The 16,899-nt window shown below is 41.4% G+C and overlaps 1 protein-coding gene and 1 non-coding gene across 2 annotated transcripts; one reads left to right on the forward strand and one right to left on the reverse strand.

Annotated features, from left to right (window-relative positions):
- The first annotated feature begins 4,001 nt into the window (after positions 1-4,001).
- CCNDBP1 (cyclin D1 binding protein 1) lies at positions 4,002-16,054 on the forward strand. The gene is made up of 11 exons (XM_003791761.2): positions 4,002-4,139; positions 4,293-4,352; positions 4,629-4,708; positions 7,944-8,025; positions 9,124-9,220; positions 9,389-9,462; positions 10,298-10,374; positions 11,025-11,302; positions 12,671-12,731; positions 15,225-15,271; positions 15,580-16,054. Exons 1-11 carry the CDS (start codon positions 4,046-4,048, stop codon positions 15,692-15,694), a joined length of 1,065 nt encoding a protein of 354 aa, XP_003791809.1. The 5' UTR covers positions 4,002-4,045; the 3' UTR covers positions 15,695-16,054.
- Positions 14,336-14,442, reverse strand: LOC111725958. Its single transcript, XR_002773889.1, has one exon. It is a non-coding gene; the product is annotated as a U6 spliceosomal RNA (small nuclear RNA).
- Positions 16,055-16,899: the final 845 nt, after the last annotated feature.

Below are 16,899 nucleotides of genomic sequence, written 5' to 3' on the forward strand. Positions count from 1 at the left end.
TTTTTTTTTTTTTTTGAGGCAGAGTCTCACTCTGTTGCCCTAGGTAGAGTGCCCTGGTGTCATGGCTTACCTCAAACTCTCAAGCTTCAGCAATTCTCTTGCTTCAGCCTCCCAAGTAGCTGGGACTACAGGTGCCTACCACAATGCCTGGCTAGTTTTTCTATTAATAGAGACAGGGTCTGGCTCTTGCTCAGGCTGGTCTTGAACTCCTGAGCTCAAGCCATCTACCTACCTCAGCATGAGCCACCAAGCTTGGCCAGATCACCTTTTCTAGTTTACTTGTAAGGCAATATTTAATAGCTGATGTTTCATTTGCTATTGAAATGCTCCCTAAACTCCTTTGTCTACCATTCTGTGTGAACAATTAAAGTACATTTTTGGAATGGAGGGTTTATAGGAAGCAGAAGAGGTTTTTGGTTTTTTTTATCCTTTTTTGTTGACAAAAAAGTGGAATAAAGGATTTATGGTAGAATAAATTTTAAATTTCTGAATAAACCAGAACTGGTTATGATAATGAGAAGGAAGATGTTTTACAGGGAGGAAAAGAAAAAATAGACACACAAGAAAAGTGGGTCATCGCCTGTTTGCCTAGTAGAAACTACACTAGGTAAAAATCAGACCTGGGTTTTCCAGTGACATCTTAGCAGTATGCTTGCTTATAAAACATTGATACATTATTATAGGTTTACAACTGATTTCTTTAAAATAAACATGCAAAGAATCCTGATACATAGCAAAATTACACAAATGGATTTGAAAAGCATTTACCTAACAATTTCTTTATTTTATTTACCTAATGGGGCTAGTGGACAAAAATCCAAGGTCATAATTTGAAGTTTAGGAAGAGATGTAAAAACATTGTTCAGAACATGTTCAAGACCTACTAAAAGGCCTCCTAAAACCATAATCAGGATTACGGACAACCAAGTAGGGAGGACCTCTGCCTAGCAAACACTGACTCAGGTCCAGAATATGTTCTTCATATGTCTATGAGTAGGTCCAGTTAAGTTTTCTATTATGTAGACAAGGCTGTCTCTAGGGCACACTCATTTATACCAAGTAAAAATTGAATCTTGCCAAAAGGCAATCTTTTTTGTAAATGTTTTCATTCATATTTTTATTTTTGAGACAAAGTCTCACTCTGTTGCCCTTGGTAGAGTGCTGTGGCGTCACAGCTCACAACAACCTCAAACTCTTGGGCTTAAGTGATTCTCTTGTCTCATCCTCCTCAGTAGCTGGGACTACAGGTGCCTGCCACAACGCCCGGCTATTTTGTTGTTGTTGTTTTTAGCAAGCTGGGGCTGGGTTCGAACTCACCAGCCCTGGTGCATGTGGCCGGCACCCTACCCACTGAGCTATAGGCACAGCCTACATACATTCATGTTTTGGTAAATAGTACACTAATAATGGATTTTATATATACTGGATATGGGAGGCACATGTTCACAATTCTGTGTCTCTGACCCAGCTCTCTTCTCTGTACTTCAAGTACCTGTATATTAACTGCCATGAGATGTTCTATTTTTTTTTTTTTTTTTTTTGATACAGAATCTGACTATGTTGCCCTTGATAGAGTGCTGTGGTTCACAGCTCACAGCAATCTCCAACTCTTGGGCTTAAGCTATTCTCTTGCCTCAGCCTCCCAAGTAGCTGGGACTACAGGTGCCTGCCACAACACTTGGCTATTTTTTTGTTGTAGTTGTTATTGTTGTTTTTAGCAGGCCTGGGCCAGGCTTGAACCCACAGCCCCAGTGTATGTGGCCAGTGCCCTAACTGCTGAGCTACAGGCGCCGAGCACTTCAACTTCATATTATTTCTTTCTAATAGGAATTTTATTTCTACCCATAAACATGTGCCTCTCCCAGTTCTTTCCAATTTTAGTAAATGACTCCACCATTTACCCAGTTTCTCCAGGATGTATCCTCAACCTTCCCTTTCCCTTTGTCTATTTCATTGGCAAGCTGTACCTTGATCTTCCTCCAATACGTATCTGAATCTGTCTGTTACTACCACCCTAGTCTAAGTCATAATTATTTCTTGTCTGGGTCTTCTCACTGCTGTTCTTGCCTCCCTGTCAGTTTACTACAGAGCATCCAATGTGGTCTTTTTAAAACCTTAATCAGCTCACTCACTTCTCAGCTTGAAATCCTTTAAGCAGAGCATGATCTGTGTCCAGCTGATGGCCCTAATTTTCACCTTGGCTTATCATGCTCTGGGCACAACACCTTTTTCTTTTGTTCCTTGGCCTGGAATGTACTTCCTTCCACTGACTCACTTCTGTCCTTCTGGCCTCTCCCTGTTACCCTCTCATGACCCAGTTAATTCTTTCTTTTGAACTAATAACAATCTATAATTTGTTTATTTGAAGGGGATCTTTTTTCTTCCTGTTAGAATGTAAACTCTAATGGGTCTTTTCTGACTTGTTCACCAGTGTCTTCCTACGTTAGATCCCAACACAGTACCTGCCACATAATGGGTGCTCAATAAATATTTGTTGATTGAATATAGCAGCAACTTAAGTCTTCTCATTTATATTCCAGTACTTACCATGTTACCTCAAACAAAAAATACAGAGAGAAGGAAAAATATATATATTGATAGCCCAGTTCTCCATAACCCCACCAAAAAAAGAGTGTATGTGTGAATGTATAATTTATTCAATTTAATTCCAACCTAAACACTGTGTATATGGTACTATTGGGGTTTCAACAAATGATACCTCCCTCTCAGATGAACCAGAAAAAAGGATATGGGCAAATACACAACTAACTGCAACTCAACTGCTGAGTTATAAGCAAATGTGATTAAACCATAAATAATGAGACAGGTAAAACCAAAACAAGAAGCAACATATTCTTAGGAGCTACCAATAACATGTTCATACGACTCAACTCCTCCAAGGGGTTGGTGGTAAACTAAACGGTTCTGTTCTCATTTTTTCAGCTGGTGTGTTTTAACATCCCCTTGATGGCTTACTTGTGTTGGAGTTTATTGCATCGGTGTTTTGGTCACAGCTTCAGGTCTCATCTGCATCAAGGAAAATACTTGAAAATTCTACCTTTTCACCTGCTTATGCTACTGCTGTACATCTGGCAGGTGCATTCCTGCTATTTTCTTTATGTGACATATGGCCCCCTAGCTTTTTTATTATCCCCTTTACGGACCTGGTTGACGCTGTTGACACCTGTTCTCATTCGTTGTGTGTGGACACTGAACTCTACCAAGTTTGGAAACTTCATGGTACAGTTGAAAACCACTTGAACTGCTGAAGAATATGTTTCATCACTGGCAGTTGGGCAGAAGTCCAGCCTCTGCATCTGTAGCCCAGGTCCCTGCCCCAATAGCAGGTAGAAGGCCTCTATTGGTGGATGAGCTTCAGGGGCCTCCTGCTCCTTGGACACCTGAATGTTGAGGTATTACCCACTACTGATTACTGCAAAAAGGACTGCAGAAAAGTCTCTAAATAATGTCTTGATTTCTTCCTTCTCTAAGGAGGCAAAGCGTTGAATTTTCTTTGTGAAGAGAAAGCCCTAATATAAGATATCCACAGGGTCGGGGTTGAGTGTGTGTGTGGAAATACGTGAGGCCAAGTGTTTTTAGAGTTACCCCGTGTAAAGCACCCAGTGCCCTGCCTGGAACACAGCAGTTGTCAAGGGTGCAATTTTAGGGGTAGGGAACCTGTGAGGACTTGGATTTGACACTGACTACCTTTGAGATATTAGTTCCCAACTATGTTTCCCACACGGTTATGGGCTCTCTGCTTCCTTAGTCAAGGGTGATTTCAACTAATCAAATAAATGAATGAATGATGAATAATAAATATTATGGGTTTGACCCTTGTCTGCGTGGCCGGCCTCAGTAGGGAGAGGAGGCGTAGTGGCCTCTGGGGGCGGGGCCGGGTCCTTGGGGCGGGGCGGGGCGGGGCGGGGCCGACTGTTGCCGGAAACGAGCCCGGGTCTGTGGGCCCGGAAGTGGAGCTGCCGCTGCTGTGCTGCCGGGCCGTGGCGGTTGTCGGCGTTAATCTGTGAACTGGCTAGCGCTGGAGATGGCGAGCGCGGCGGCCCCCTGCCTGGCTCCGCCTGGGGGGCAGCTTCGGCACTTGGCAGTGGAGCTGCGACTGTTCCTGCCTCGAGTGCGGGGTGAGCTGACGCTGCTGGGACGGGCGGCGGAGGGGCGGCCCTGGGCTGGGGAAGAGGCCAGGCTGGAGCGGTGGCCGGGAACTAGGGGCTCGGGTGGAGGAGGTGGCTCTGCTCATCTCGCCTTTTCCTTTCGCTACTTCCACGCCACACCAGTCGGCGAGGCCCGGGAGACCACCGAGGAGTTTGATCGGCAGGTGTTTTGGAGACGACTCAGTGAGTGCCTCTCCTGGCTGGGACCCGGTCCCTCTAGCTCACCCCACGGCGGTGACTGCCCCTCCCCCGCGCCATCCTCTCCGGGTTTCCTGACTTGCCCATTCTTGGCGCCCGAGGCGTTAAGATAGAAATGTGTTGCTATTTGGAGATCTCTTTGAGACGTCTGGACCGGGAAGGGTGGAGAGGGAACGCGTTATCTTTAAAGTCCAGGCAGCAGCTGCAGCCTCTACCTTCCGGCATTAACTTATTGGTACCTACTCCTCTGCCACCCACCAGATGAGGCAGCTGCGAAAGTGTCAGGCGAAGCCACAGCTCTGACCACAGCCTTCTCTCAACTTCCACTGCCGTCTCCGCAGGTGGGCTTCACTTCCCTGGAGTCCTTGTGCTGCCTAGCTATTCCTTAGGAATCCTTATTTTCTTTCCACATTTTACACTTATCCCGGAGATTTTTTTCTCTCATCTGTCAAATGAGATTATAGTTCTTATTACATATGTTTGTAGGGAAGACCAAATCGCCACGTGTACTTGCTGGCACGGAGAAGGCAGGTTTTCTAAATATTGGGTCAATCTGAAGTTCACCCTGGTAGTCTCCTTTGCTGATCTTTTTTTTTTTTTTTTTGAGACAGTCTCACTATGTCGCCCTCAGTAGAGTGCTATGGCGTCACAGCTCACAGCAACCTCCCACTCTTGGGCTTAAGCGATTCTCTCGCCTCAGCCTCCCAAGTAGCTGGAACTACAGGCGCCCGCCACAAAACCCGGCTATTTTTTGTAGTTGTCATTGTTGTTTGGCAGGCCCGGGCTAGGTTCAAATCAGCGAGCTCCAGTGTATGTGGCTGGCACCCTAGCCGCTGAGCTACAGGCGCTGAGCCTTCTGATCTTTTTTTAAGCCTTTGTTATTTGTTAGGTGTTCTCACATAATGACGCCCCTCTGACATATGAGCAGGCAGGCTCAGAGGCTCAGAATATTAAAAGGCAGTGGAGGTAGAATTTAAGTTAAGGTCTATCTATAGACCTTAGGTGTCAATGCTATACCTATTCTATTATACTTCATAATACTCTTTTTATATTGAACTGTTTTATATATTTAATCAGTAATATGTAGATAATATAGAATTCAGCAGATATCAGTGTTCTAAAATGTGTTAAAATGTTTATATTTTTCCACTGCATTTCCTCATTTTCGTCTCCCTTGCCAATTCCCTTTGTATCATTCCGTATATAGTCTCTATTATGTATATGCATATACTATGGTTACTTATATATTATATATTATAATTTATTATATATGTCATATTATGTATGTTATACATATGTACATATATATGTAAAACATACATAATATATGTATATGTAATATGTACACATACAAGTTCATGTGCATTTATGTGTATATATCTGCTCCTTTTTACAAATGCAACCATAAACACTGTTCTGGACCTTTCTCATTAAAAAAAAAATTAAGAGTATAGCTTGGAAATCAGTCCTTAGTAACAGATGTATAGTGGCTCAGTTTTTGTAATCAGTGCATTGTTTTCAATAGAGTGGATATAAACTTAATTTAACCAATACTCTGTGTGAACATGTAAGCTGTTTTCAATTTGTAACTATTGTAAACAGTGCTGTAGTGATTTGCCTAATACAGACTTTGTATTGTGTATATCAATAAAAAAAATTCCCAGAAGTGAAATTGCTAGAATAAAGAATGTATGCATTTTTAATCTTTATTATAAAACCAATAGAGGTGGTGCCTGTGGCTCAGTGAGTAGGGTGCCAGCCCCATATACTGAGGGTGGCAGGTTCAAACCTGACCCCAGCCAAACTACAACAACAACAAAAAATAGCCATGTGTTGTGGTAGGCGCCTGTAGTCCCAGCTACTCAGGAGGCTCAGGCAAGAGAATCGCCTAAGTCCAAGAGTGGAGGTTGCTGTGAGCTGTGACACCATGGCACTCTACTGAGGGCCACAAAGTGAGACTCTTGTCTCAAAAAAAAAAAAAAAAACAATGAAAGTAAACATGTTTGCTGTGACAAGGGTATGCTGTTTTTCTAGAACTGTATATCCTTAATTTTGGAGTAAGATTATTTTAAAATTCATTGCCTTATTTGATTTTCATAGTCCCTAGTTTCCATCTCTTTATCTAGATGTTTTGAAATTATATAATAAATATACTTTTTCTGCATATACCTGCAATGATAAACCCTCTCCCCCTACATACCTTAGTGATTTGTGATGAGGAAATAGAAAATGAATTTATGAGAGCACTTTTAAACAGATTCATTGAAAAAAGTCCATTTCAGAAAAAGTAGTAGTTCTACCTTTTTTTTTTTTTTTACCTGCTGACTACTATCTTTCAAATATGCTTAGGATTTCTTTTTTTTTCTCCTTTGGCAGTTTTGGCTGGGGCTGGACTTGAACCCGTCATCCCCAGTATATGGGGCCGGTGCCCTACTCCTTGAACCACAGGCACTGCCCTATGCTTAAGATTTCTAAAACTCACAGTAAGACATGAGGCAGCATAGAATTTATTTTCTGTACATACTCAGGACAGTAGTTTCACTCATAGATGAAAATTAGAATTTGGTTTGTGTAAAATACAGATATATAAGTATGTATTCAAATATATTTACTCAAATATCTGTATAAACATATTTAAATATATACAGTTGCCTTCTTAGGCTTTCAGCACTTTAGTCCTACTAAACGTTGGTTTGTTGTTTTTTAATTCCAATCTATATGGATGGGCTGACAAATTTTATAATTATATAAAGTTTTGTGTTGAAGTAATGTCAGGTTGCCTTAAAATTTTCTAAATACACTCAGTCACTGTACTTATCTCATTCCAGACTGGTAACAGTTTGTGGACTGGCACCAATCTGGACCACATTTTGCATAGCACTGACTTAGAAGTTTGCAGAGAAATGAGTGTAAGGAAAATGAGAAAGTGTGAGAAAGTCATTGACCGCTTAGAAGAAAAATAGACAACACTGAGCATTGTTGAGTCCATGCTAATTACCTTTAGTTACATATTATGATTATGATACCAGAGAGAGAGAGAGAGAGAGACCTGGTTCATGGTCTAATTCAGGGGCTGGCTAACTTTTTCTGTAAAGAGCTGTTAGTATGTGTTTTTAGGCTTTGCAGGCCAATTACCAAACTCACCTCTTGTGGTGTGAACACACTATAGACAATATATAAACCAATGAGTATGGCTGTGTCCCAATAATACTTTATTTGCAAAAACTAGCAGTAGGCCTGATTTGTCCCATAGGCCAGTTGGCCAACTCCTGATCTAAGATAAGGTGAATACCTTCCTTATGGCAGACCAAAAATATCTTGGAATATAGAGTATCAAGAGTAAATTTCTCCAGTTGTTTCTTACTGGTTTGTTGAGTTGTCAGCCCAATGTCTTGTGTTTTTCTAACTCCTCCCTGGCATGCGATAAGTATAGCAAAAGGCGTAATTGATACCAGTACTCAGAAAATGTTGATGATGCTTTAGAGTTATCTGCTGTCATCCATGGTAAATTAGTATGACCACATTGATCTAATCCATATCTTTTTTTCATTCCGAAATTGGTCCATCACCTCATAGGAAACCCAGAGGTTCTGTGAAAAAGTCCATGCTGCTATCAAGGCAATAATTGCAGTATACTATTCACTTCCAAAGGATCAGGGTAAGCCACATAAGTGTTGTATTTATAGGGTAGGTCTTTGCTAATAATGTTCTCAGTCTTTTACTTTACTCCAATTTGAACATGTAAATTTCTCCTCCTAGTTCAAGGATAATATTATAATGTAAGTGACCTCCATAAACAAGCCATTATGCTAAGATACAGATGCTTTATTCCTAAACTTCCCATTTCCCTGGCTTGCCTGACATTTAAGGTTTTTAATTTTCACTGGCTCCTCTCTCTCCAGTCTTTCCAACCAGAACAGGTGCTGGCTGGAGTGCAGTCCTGTACTCATGCTCAGGCCATCCTGCTCTCCTTTACCCATATTTTTTTTCTTAAGACAGAGTCTCACTTTGTCACCCCCTCACCCATATTATATCACACCCTATTTTTGAGCTCCCTCATAGGTTAGGTGGCTTTCAGCCCTGCATATAGATTCATGCCTTGATTATAATTGTGCCATAATTGTAACGGAATGTGTGTCCTATATCTTCAGGGTTATTCCACAAATGGTTTAAACTTCGTGTTGCCTCTGCAATTGTTAAGGGATTGCTATCCTTAATAAATAAATATATGATGTCATGGGAAGATTTTGTTCCAGATATCTTCTAGAGAACAGCACTAAGGGATGGTGGGAGGGGCAAGACGATGGCTTGAGGATATAAATATATACATACATATACATATATGTATACATATATATATTTTTTAGAGACAGAGTCTCACTTTTTCACCCTTGGTAGAGGCTATGGCATCACAGCTCACAGCAACCTCCAGCTCTTGGGCTTAGGTGATTCTCTTGCCTCAGCTTCCCGAGTAGCTGGGACTACAGGCGCCCACCACAGGCTATTTTTGTTGTTGTTGCAGTTTGGGGCCAGGTTGGAAACCGCCACCCTCAGTATATGGGGCTGGCGCCCTACTCACTGAGTCGCAGGCACCACCCAGGATATAAATATTTTAAAACCTGAGTTTTGTGTTGGCATTTCAGTGAAAGCATGTGAGGGCACTTTATCTCATAGTTCTGTAGAGTTTAGACTCAGGAAAGCAGAAGGCAATTTCTGAAAGAAGACCAGGCTTCTTACTCTTTGGTTTTTGCCACAGGGATCACCCTGAGAAAGCTGGTACGAGGCACCACTTTGGAAATTGTGGATGGCATGGCTCAGCTTGTGGAAGCACTTTCCATCACTCCAGCTCAGAGGTAGTGATTTACAGTTTGGGTTGGCAGTTAATGGGGTTCCTTGACTCATGGAGGGGAAACTCGTTTTAACAGCAGAGTGTCTGATAGCTGAGAATAATGGCCAGGAGGGAGGCACTTCGGAGACAGGAACCTAGGTTATTGATATATCCTTCCTGATCCTTTCCCCAGCCCTGAGAACAAGGACTTTATTTCCTGCAACAGTGTCTGGGTTGCGTGCCAGCAGGTGCCTCGGATACCAAGAGGTGGGTAAGAGTGGAAAGTGGGCTACAGCAGAGAGACCTCTCTTGTCTAGCTTCTAGCTTTATAATATGTATGCATTTTAATTTAAATTAAAACTTTAGTGAAATATATGTCGTTTATTACATTAATTGTGGGTGTTAATACTTCTAAAATCAGAGCTCCCCTCTTATTGTGGCTCTTTTTTCTGTTGAACAAATACAATTTGTTTTTCTTGTCCTGCCCCAATAATAGTTTTATGGGACACACTGAAGCAGTTATGACATAAAAGAGCTAGGCTCAAGACAGTGAGCTGTGGCTCGGTGCCTATAGCTCAACCGGCTAAGGCGCCAGCCACGTACACCTAAGGTGTCGGGTTCGAATCCCCAGCCCGGACCTGCCAAACAATGATGACGGCTGCAACCAAAAAATAGCCGGGCATTGTGGCGGGCGCCTGTGGTCCCAGCTACTTGGGAGGCTGAGGCAGGAGACTCGCTTGAGCCCAGGAGTTGGAGGTTGCTGTGAGCTGTAATGCCACGGCACTCTGCCCAGGGGGACAGCTTGAGGCTCTGTCTCAAAAAAAAAAAAAAAAAAAGACAGTGAGCTGTGATGAGAAACATCATGTGACCATTTTATTTCTCTGGGTGGTGAATAAAGAAAAGCTTTTTAACTCCCCTATGTGAGTACCAGGGGATGTAATGAGAAGAATTTTACATTAAACCACCACCTTTATCAACTGTTCTTGGCAATTCCTTCAGTAGGAACAGTGTGGTTTGTCAACACCGTGGTTGCCCTTTGTCAACTTGAGAGAATTGTTGAGTTTCTCCTTTAATTCTAGTGCTTCTGATTTTTCGCTCGTAGATAACAAAGCTGCAGCCCTTTTAACACTGACAAAGAATGTGGATTTTGTGAAGGATGCACATGAAGAAATGGAGAAGGTAAGGGAATCTCTGTCTTTCTTGGTCATGGGAAGATAACTGCCTGACTGGCAGATAATTGATTACAGAGGCTCAGTGCTTGTAACTCAGCAGCTGGGGCACCAGTGACATACACTGGAGCTGGCGGGTTCCAAACCTGGGCCTGCCAAACAATAATGACAACTACAACAAAAAAATATCTGAGTGTTGTGATGGGTGCCTATAGTCCCAGCTACTTGGGAGGCTGAGGTAAGAAAATTGCTTAAGCCCAGGAGTTGGAGGTTGCTGTGAGCTGTGACGCAACGGCACTCTACCCAGGGTGACACAGTGCGACTGTCCCAAAAAAAAAAAAAATTCATTAGAGAAATTTCCTGAGCACTGAGTGAATAGGTCCCATTCTCACTATTACCCTTTGTCTTCCCGCTCCTGTTCTGGTGGATGTGTGGTGTGGTACCGCTCCTGTCTATTCCATTGCTGGACAGAGTGAGATCTGGGTTTATGAAGTGACTGAATTCTGTAGTGATTAGTGAAGTAGCTGGCTGAGGGTTTTGGACAACTCAAGACATGGTGTTAAAAGTATCACAACTTTTTTTTTTTTTTTTGGCATTCACATATATTATGAGAATAAACCTATAACATGTGCCTTCCCATGTTATATTATGATATATCAGGCTGTGGAAGAATGTGACCCTTACTGCGGCCTCTTGAATGACAGTGAGGACACCTCTGACCACCATAATGATGAGGATGATGTGTTGGGGTCTCCAACCAATCAGGACTTATACTGGTCAGAGGAAGACCAAGAGCTCATCATCCCATGCCTTGCACTAGTGAGGGCCTCCAAAGCCTGCCTGAAGAAAATCCGGATCTTAGTGGCAGAGAATGGGAAGAAAGATCAGGTGGCCCAGCTGGATGACATTGTGGATATTTCTGATGAAATCAGCCCCAGGTAAGTGTGATCCTCACTTGAAACGTCTGAGTAGCAGCATTCTGATCTCAGCTTGTACTGTCACCCTAAGGTTTTTCCCACGTTATTTTTATTTTGACACTTTTCAGACCTACAGGAAAGTTGAAAGTACTTCAGTGAACATCCCTACATCCTTCATGTGGACATTTCACATTTTTTCCCTATATTGGTTTATTTCTGTCTTCTGTATTTATTCCTAAACCTTTCAAGAGTAAGTTGCAGACATTGATGACATTTCACCCCTAAATACATGTGTAAATCAGCATGAATCTACTAAGAACAAAGACATTCTTAATACCACATTCAAGAGATTTAGCCTGAGAGATAATATTAATGTCTAATCTTCAAATTTCTCCATTTGTCTATAAAATGCCTTATATAAATCCAGAGTTCTGTCAAGACCTCATATTGCATTTGGTTGTCGTCTCTGTAGTCTCTTGAAATCTACAACAGTTGACATCCTTTTTAGTCTTTTTTGACATTGACATTTTTAAAGAAATCAGGTCAGTTGTCTTTAGAGTATCTAGAATACCCAATCTGGATTCGTGTGATTGTTTTCTCATGATTATACTCAGGGGGAACATTTTTTGGTAAGAGTATCATACAGTTGAGTATTTGTACTCATATTGGGGAGGCACATGTTACAGGTTTGTTCCATCATTGATGGTACTAGATTTGATCACTTGATGAAAGTGGTGCCCATTTTAGTAAGGGTGCCCATTTTAACATGGTGCCCAGTAAAATGGGTGTCCATTTTACCCAAGAACTGTAAGTTCCATTGATAAACCCTGCCTCTATTAGTTACTAAACTGATAATTTCACACCCTCATGTTTCTGACTGAATTAAACCTATTCTTCCTATGAACCAAAGGAATATTTTCCCCCAGCTTCCTAGTGAAAAGGGCTATGTTTCAGTAAATACTGGTTGAATTCATTCTGTATTGGTTGCCCAGTTGCCCAATTTAGACATTTCTAGGACAGTTTCTTTTTTTTTTTTTTGAGACAGAGTCTTACTATGTGTTGCCCTCAGTAGAGTGCTGTGGCGTCACAGCACACAGCAACCTCAAACTCTTGGGCTCAAGTGATTGTCTTGCCTCAGCCTCCTTTGTAGCTGGGACTATAAGCACCTGACACAACACGCGGCAATTTTTTTGTTTGTTTAGCAGGCTCGGGCTGGGTTAGAACCTACCAGCCCCTGTGCATGTGGCTGGTGCCCTAACCACTGAGCTACAGGTGCCAAGCCTCTGGGACAGTTTCTTAATAATTACTTCTGTAGTTGCGTACTGGAAACAACCTAGTTGAGCTTTGTTCTTTTTTTTTTAAATGTTTATTTTTGCTTCCTGCTTTTAGTGTGGATGATTTGGCTCTGAGCATATATCCACCTGTGTGCCACCCAACCGTGCGAATTAATGTAAGTACTGGTTTTGAGGGAATAGCTACAGACCTACTAGGTAGAATTTCACTAATGACTAGTATTTCCTCTAAGTTATGGGGTACATTTGTCACATTTGGATGCAAGTACAACATGAATGCATATGTTTGTGCTTGATAAATATTTGCTGAAATTGAATTATAGCCTTAAGTTTTGGTAGTTATCTTTCATAACCACTTGGATAATCATTTAGAAAAGTCCAAAGATCTTAGAAAATGGCATTTGGAGAAGAGCGTCTTTTTTTTTTGAGTCAGAGTCTCAACTTTGTCACCCTAGGTAGAGTGCTGTGGCAGCATAGCTTACAGCAACCTCAAATTTTGGGGCTCAAGCGATTCTCTTGCTTCAGCCTCCTGTGTAGCTGGGTTTATAGGTGGCTGCCACAAGGCCTGGCTATTTTTTTTAGGGATGGGGACTCACTCTGGCTTAGGCTGGTCTCAAACCTGTGAGCTCAGGCAATTCACGCATTTCAGTCTCCCAGATTGCTAGGATTATAGGCATGAGCCACCATACCTGGCATGTATTTTCAGGATGTATAAACACCTTGAAGTAGAATAGGATTCTTTTAGGCATTAGCTTTTTTTGGCATTAACTTTATAAAAATTGACTTCCTAAGAAATAAGCATCTTTAGCAATATATCTTGTCAACTATCTTAAACAATATTTACTGTAACAATTTTAAAATGTCTGCTATGCATATCTCAAACTCCTGGGCTCAAGTGATCTTCCTGCATTAGCCTCCCAAGTAGCTAGGACTACAGGCACTTACTACAGGGCCTGGTAGATTTTTGTCTATTCTTAGAGACTGGGTCTCACTCTTGGCTTAGGGTGGTCTCGAACTACTGTGCTCAGGTGATCCTCTGTTGCCTTGGCTTCGCAGGGTGCTAGGATTACAGGCATGAGTCAGCACACCCAAACCATATTATCTTAATATTGATATTCTTAAAATATTTCACATCAGTGGTCCCCAACATTTTTGGCACCAGGGGCCAGTTTCATGGAAGACAATTTTTCCATGGACGGGGGTAGGGTAGGGTAGACTAACAGGAGGTGAAGCTCAGGCAATGATATGAACAGTGGGGAATGGCTGTAAACACTGATGAACCTTCACTTGCTCACCTGCAGCTCACCTGCTGTGGTCCAGTTCCTAAAAGGCCACAAATGGAAATTGGGGACTACAGCTTTATATGGTTTTTAAAAAAGGAACATTAGTCATTTCAACTTTATATTATGAGCTGTCAGCAGTTGGGACAAATCCAGGTTCCTTGTTTTTCTGCTTTGTTTTATTTATATATTTATTTAGACAAAGTCTCACTTTGTCGCCCTCAATAGAGTGCTGTGGCTCACAGCAACCTCTAACTCTTGGGCTCAAGCAATTCTCTTGCCTCAGCCTCCTGAGTAGCAGGGACTACAGGCACCCACAACAACACCTGGCTATTTTTAGAGATGGTTGGAGGGGGTCTCACTCTTGCTCAGGCTGGTCTCGAACCTGTGAATTCAGATGATCCATGTACCTCAACCTTCCAGAATGCTAGGATTACAGGCATGAGCCACTTCGCCTGGCCTGCTCTTTCATTTTTTTTTTTTTAAATATGGAGTGCTTCACGAATTTGCATGTCATCCTTGGGCAGGGGCCATGCTAATCTTCTCTGTATCTGTCCAAGTTTAGTATATGTGATGCTGAAGTGAGTACTGCTTTTTCTTTTCTTTTCTTTTTTTTTTTTTTTTTGAGACAGAGCCTCAAGCTGTCGCCCTGGGTAGGGTGCCATGGCCTCACAGCTCACAGCAATCTCCAACTCCTGAGACTCCCAAGTAGCTGGGATCACAGGTGCCCGCCACAACGCCTGGCTAGTTTTGGATTGCTGTTGTTTGGCAGGCCCCGGCTGGATTCAAACCCACCAGCTCAGGCGTATGTGGCTGGCGCCTTAGCCACTTAAGCCACAGGCGCCAAGCCTGCTCTTTCATTATTTAATTAAAAATATTTTAAATTTAGGCAGTGCCTGTGGCTCAGTGAGTAGGGTGCTGGCCCCATATATTGGCCCGGTTCAAACCCAGCCCTGGCCATATTGCAATAACAACAACAAAAATAGCCGGGCATTGTAGTCCCAGCTACTCAGGAGGCTAAGGCAAGATAATCGCCTGGGCCCAGAGGTTGGAGGTTGCTGTGAGCTATGTGATGCCATGGCACTCTACTGAGGGTGATAAAGTGAGACTCTGTCTCTACCAAATATATATATATTTTTTTATTTTAAAAAATTTATAACAATGTTATAGCAATAGTATTAAAAAGATTTTGCTAACAAGAATCCATAATCCTGCTACCCTAATGTAATTAATGTTTTGTTTTTGTATATTTTCTTCAAGTTTTTTTTTTAAGTTTTTTTTTTTATTACTTTGGTCTTTTAAAATATTTGAGCTCTCTGTTCCTTTTTATGGTAGGGCTCAGGGTCAGTAACTTCTTTGTTTCTCTTCTAGTCTGCGAAACTTGTATCTGTTTTAAAGAAGGCACTTGAAATTACAAAGTAAGTATGAGGACTTCTCCCCTGATAGCTTTTTGAGAATAAAACTGAGTTTCTGTCCAGCTATTCTCAACTCCCAAACCCCAATTTTAAGGAATGGGAAACAGCATGTGTGGATTCCCCCTCCCACAGCTTCAACTGTAGAGCAGCTAAGTTTCTGCAAAGAAGTTTGCTTTTTTTTTTTTGTAGTGAAAATCTGCTTTCCAGATTTTTTTTTTTTTAACTGTAGTTCCCTCTATGGTCCCTCTTAAAAGTAAGTTTTCCTTTGACACTATAATAATTTTAACTCTCTTTTCCTATTCCTTTCACAGAGCAAGCCATGTGACCCCTCAGCCAGAAGATAGCTGGATCCCTTTACTTATTAATGCTGTTGATCATTGCATGAACAGAATCAAGGAACTCACTCAGGGAGAACTTGAATTATGAGTTCAAAGGCTCATTTGTACTCTGCTCTTGCCCTCTCTTACCGTCACAGACAGGCTCTGATGTCTGCTTTTGAAATGGGGCTAGAATGCTTGCTGGATTGGAAGGGAGTTTCTGTCTATATTTAGCAACAGACAATATTCCCCAAGATTGTTGGTTAGGCCAGACTGGAAATTATTTATAAACTGTATGAGTGTAATACATTCTGTGCTAGATACAAAATTGCATGGGTTTGTGTTCCTCAGTTGCTTCTCAGAAATTCCTAGGGAACCTTCCTTATTCCTTATTTACAATAAAGTGTGTTGTTTTCATTGTTAAAGATGTTGATGATGTCAATAAAATGCTAACTTGCCAGTGATTAAATGATTTCTTCCTGCCAGAAATACAATAGATTGAGACTAGAACATTGCTTTCCTTTGGTTTTATAGATCTAAAGATCTGATTCTGATCAGAACTATATTTAGAATAAAACACTTGACTTTAATTTATTTAGAAAAGATCACTCCAGAGCTCCACTTAGTACTTCACCATGGTTACATAATATTATTCTTATCAATAAGTCCTTCTGAAAATTATCCCAGGTCACTCATTACTCCATGCCTCTAAAATATATTGGTATTGAGGTCAGTTGTTGGGTTTATCTACATGATTGAGCAAATTTGTTTTTCTTATACATACTGGTAATACTTGTACTGTACTGTTACATGTGTACCCGAATATAAATATCAAATTTTTATAAATCAAAAAAAATTTAATGTATAAGAGTTTACATAAATTTCAGGGTTTTTTTTTTTTTTAGCTAATCCTTTTGCAAAACCATCATCACTTATATTTTTTGCATCACTCTGGTTAGAAGATTAAATCTTGGGCAGCAGGGTAAACCTGTAGGGCTATATACTCCGGTGACCTGAATTGAGCCTTGGTCACAGGTCTCCACCACCTCCAGTGGCAGTCCTCTTCCTTCTCTGGCTGGAGTTCACCACATCTGCCTTTCTGATTCTTTAGGTATAATCTACAACAGCAGGTATTCTTTTAGTGATTAGTGTATTCTTGGGGTTGAAATTGCTTAAGCCAAGTGAGTTTTAATTTGCTTTTTTAAAGTGCCATTCTATACTTTTACCAAGTATCATAAAGAGAAGGAACTAAAATCAAATCAATAAGTGTTCCAAAGCACCAAAATAACCAACAAAAAAATCATAGCTTTGTAC

This window comes from Otolemur garnettii, unplaced genomic scaffold (genome assembly GCF_000181295.1).
Source record: "Otolemur garnettii isolate 467f Iridium unplaced genomic scaffold, OtoGar3 scaffold00050, whole genome shotgun sequence".
NCBI classification, from domain to species: Eukaryota; Metazoa; Chordata; class Mammalia; order Primates; family Galagidae; genus Otolemur; species Otolemur garnettii.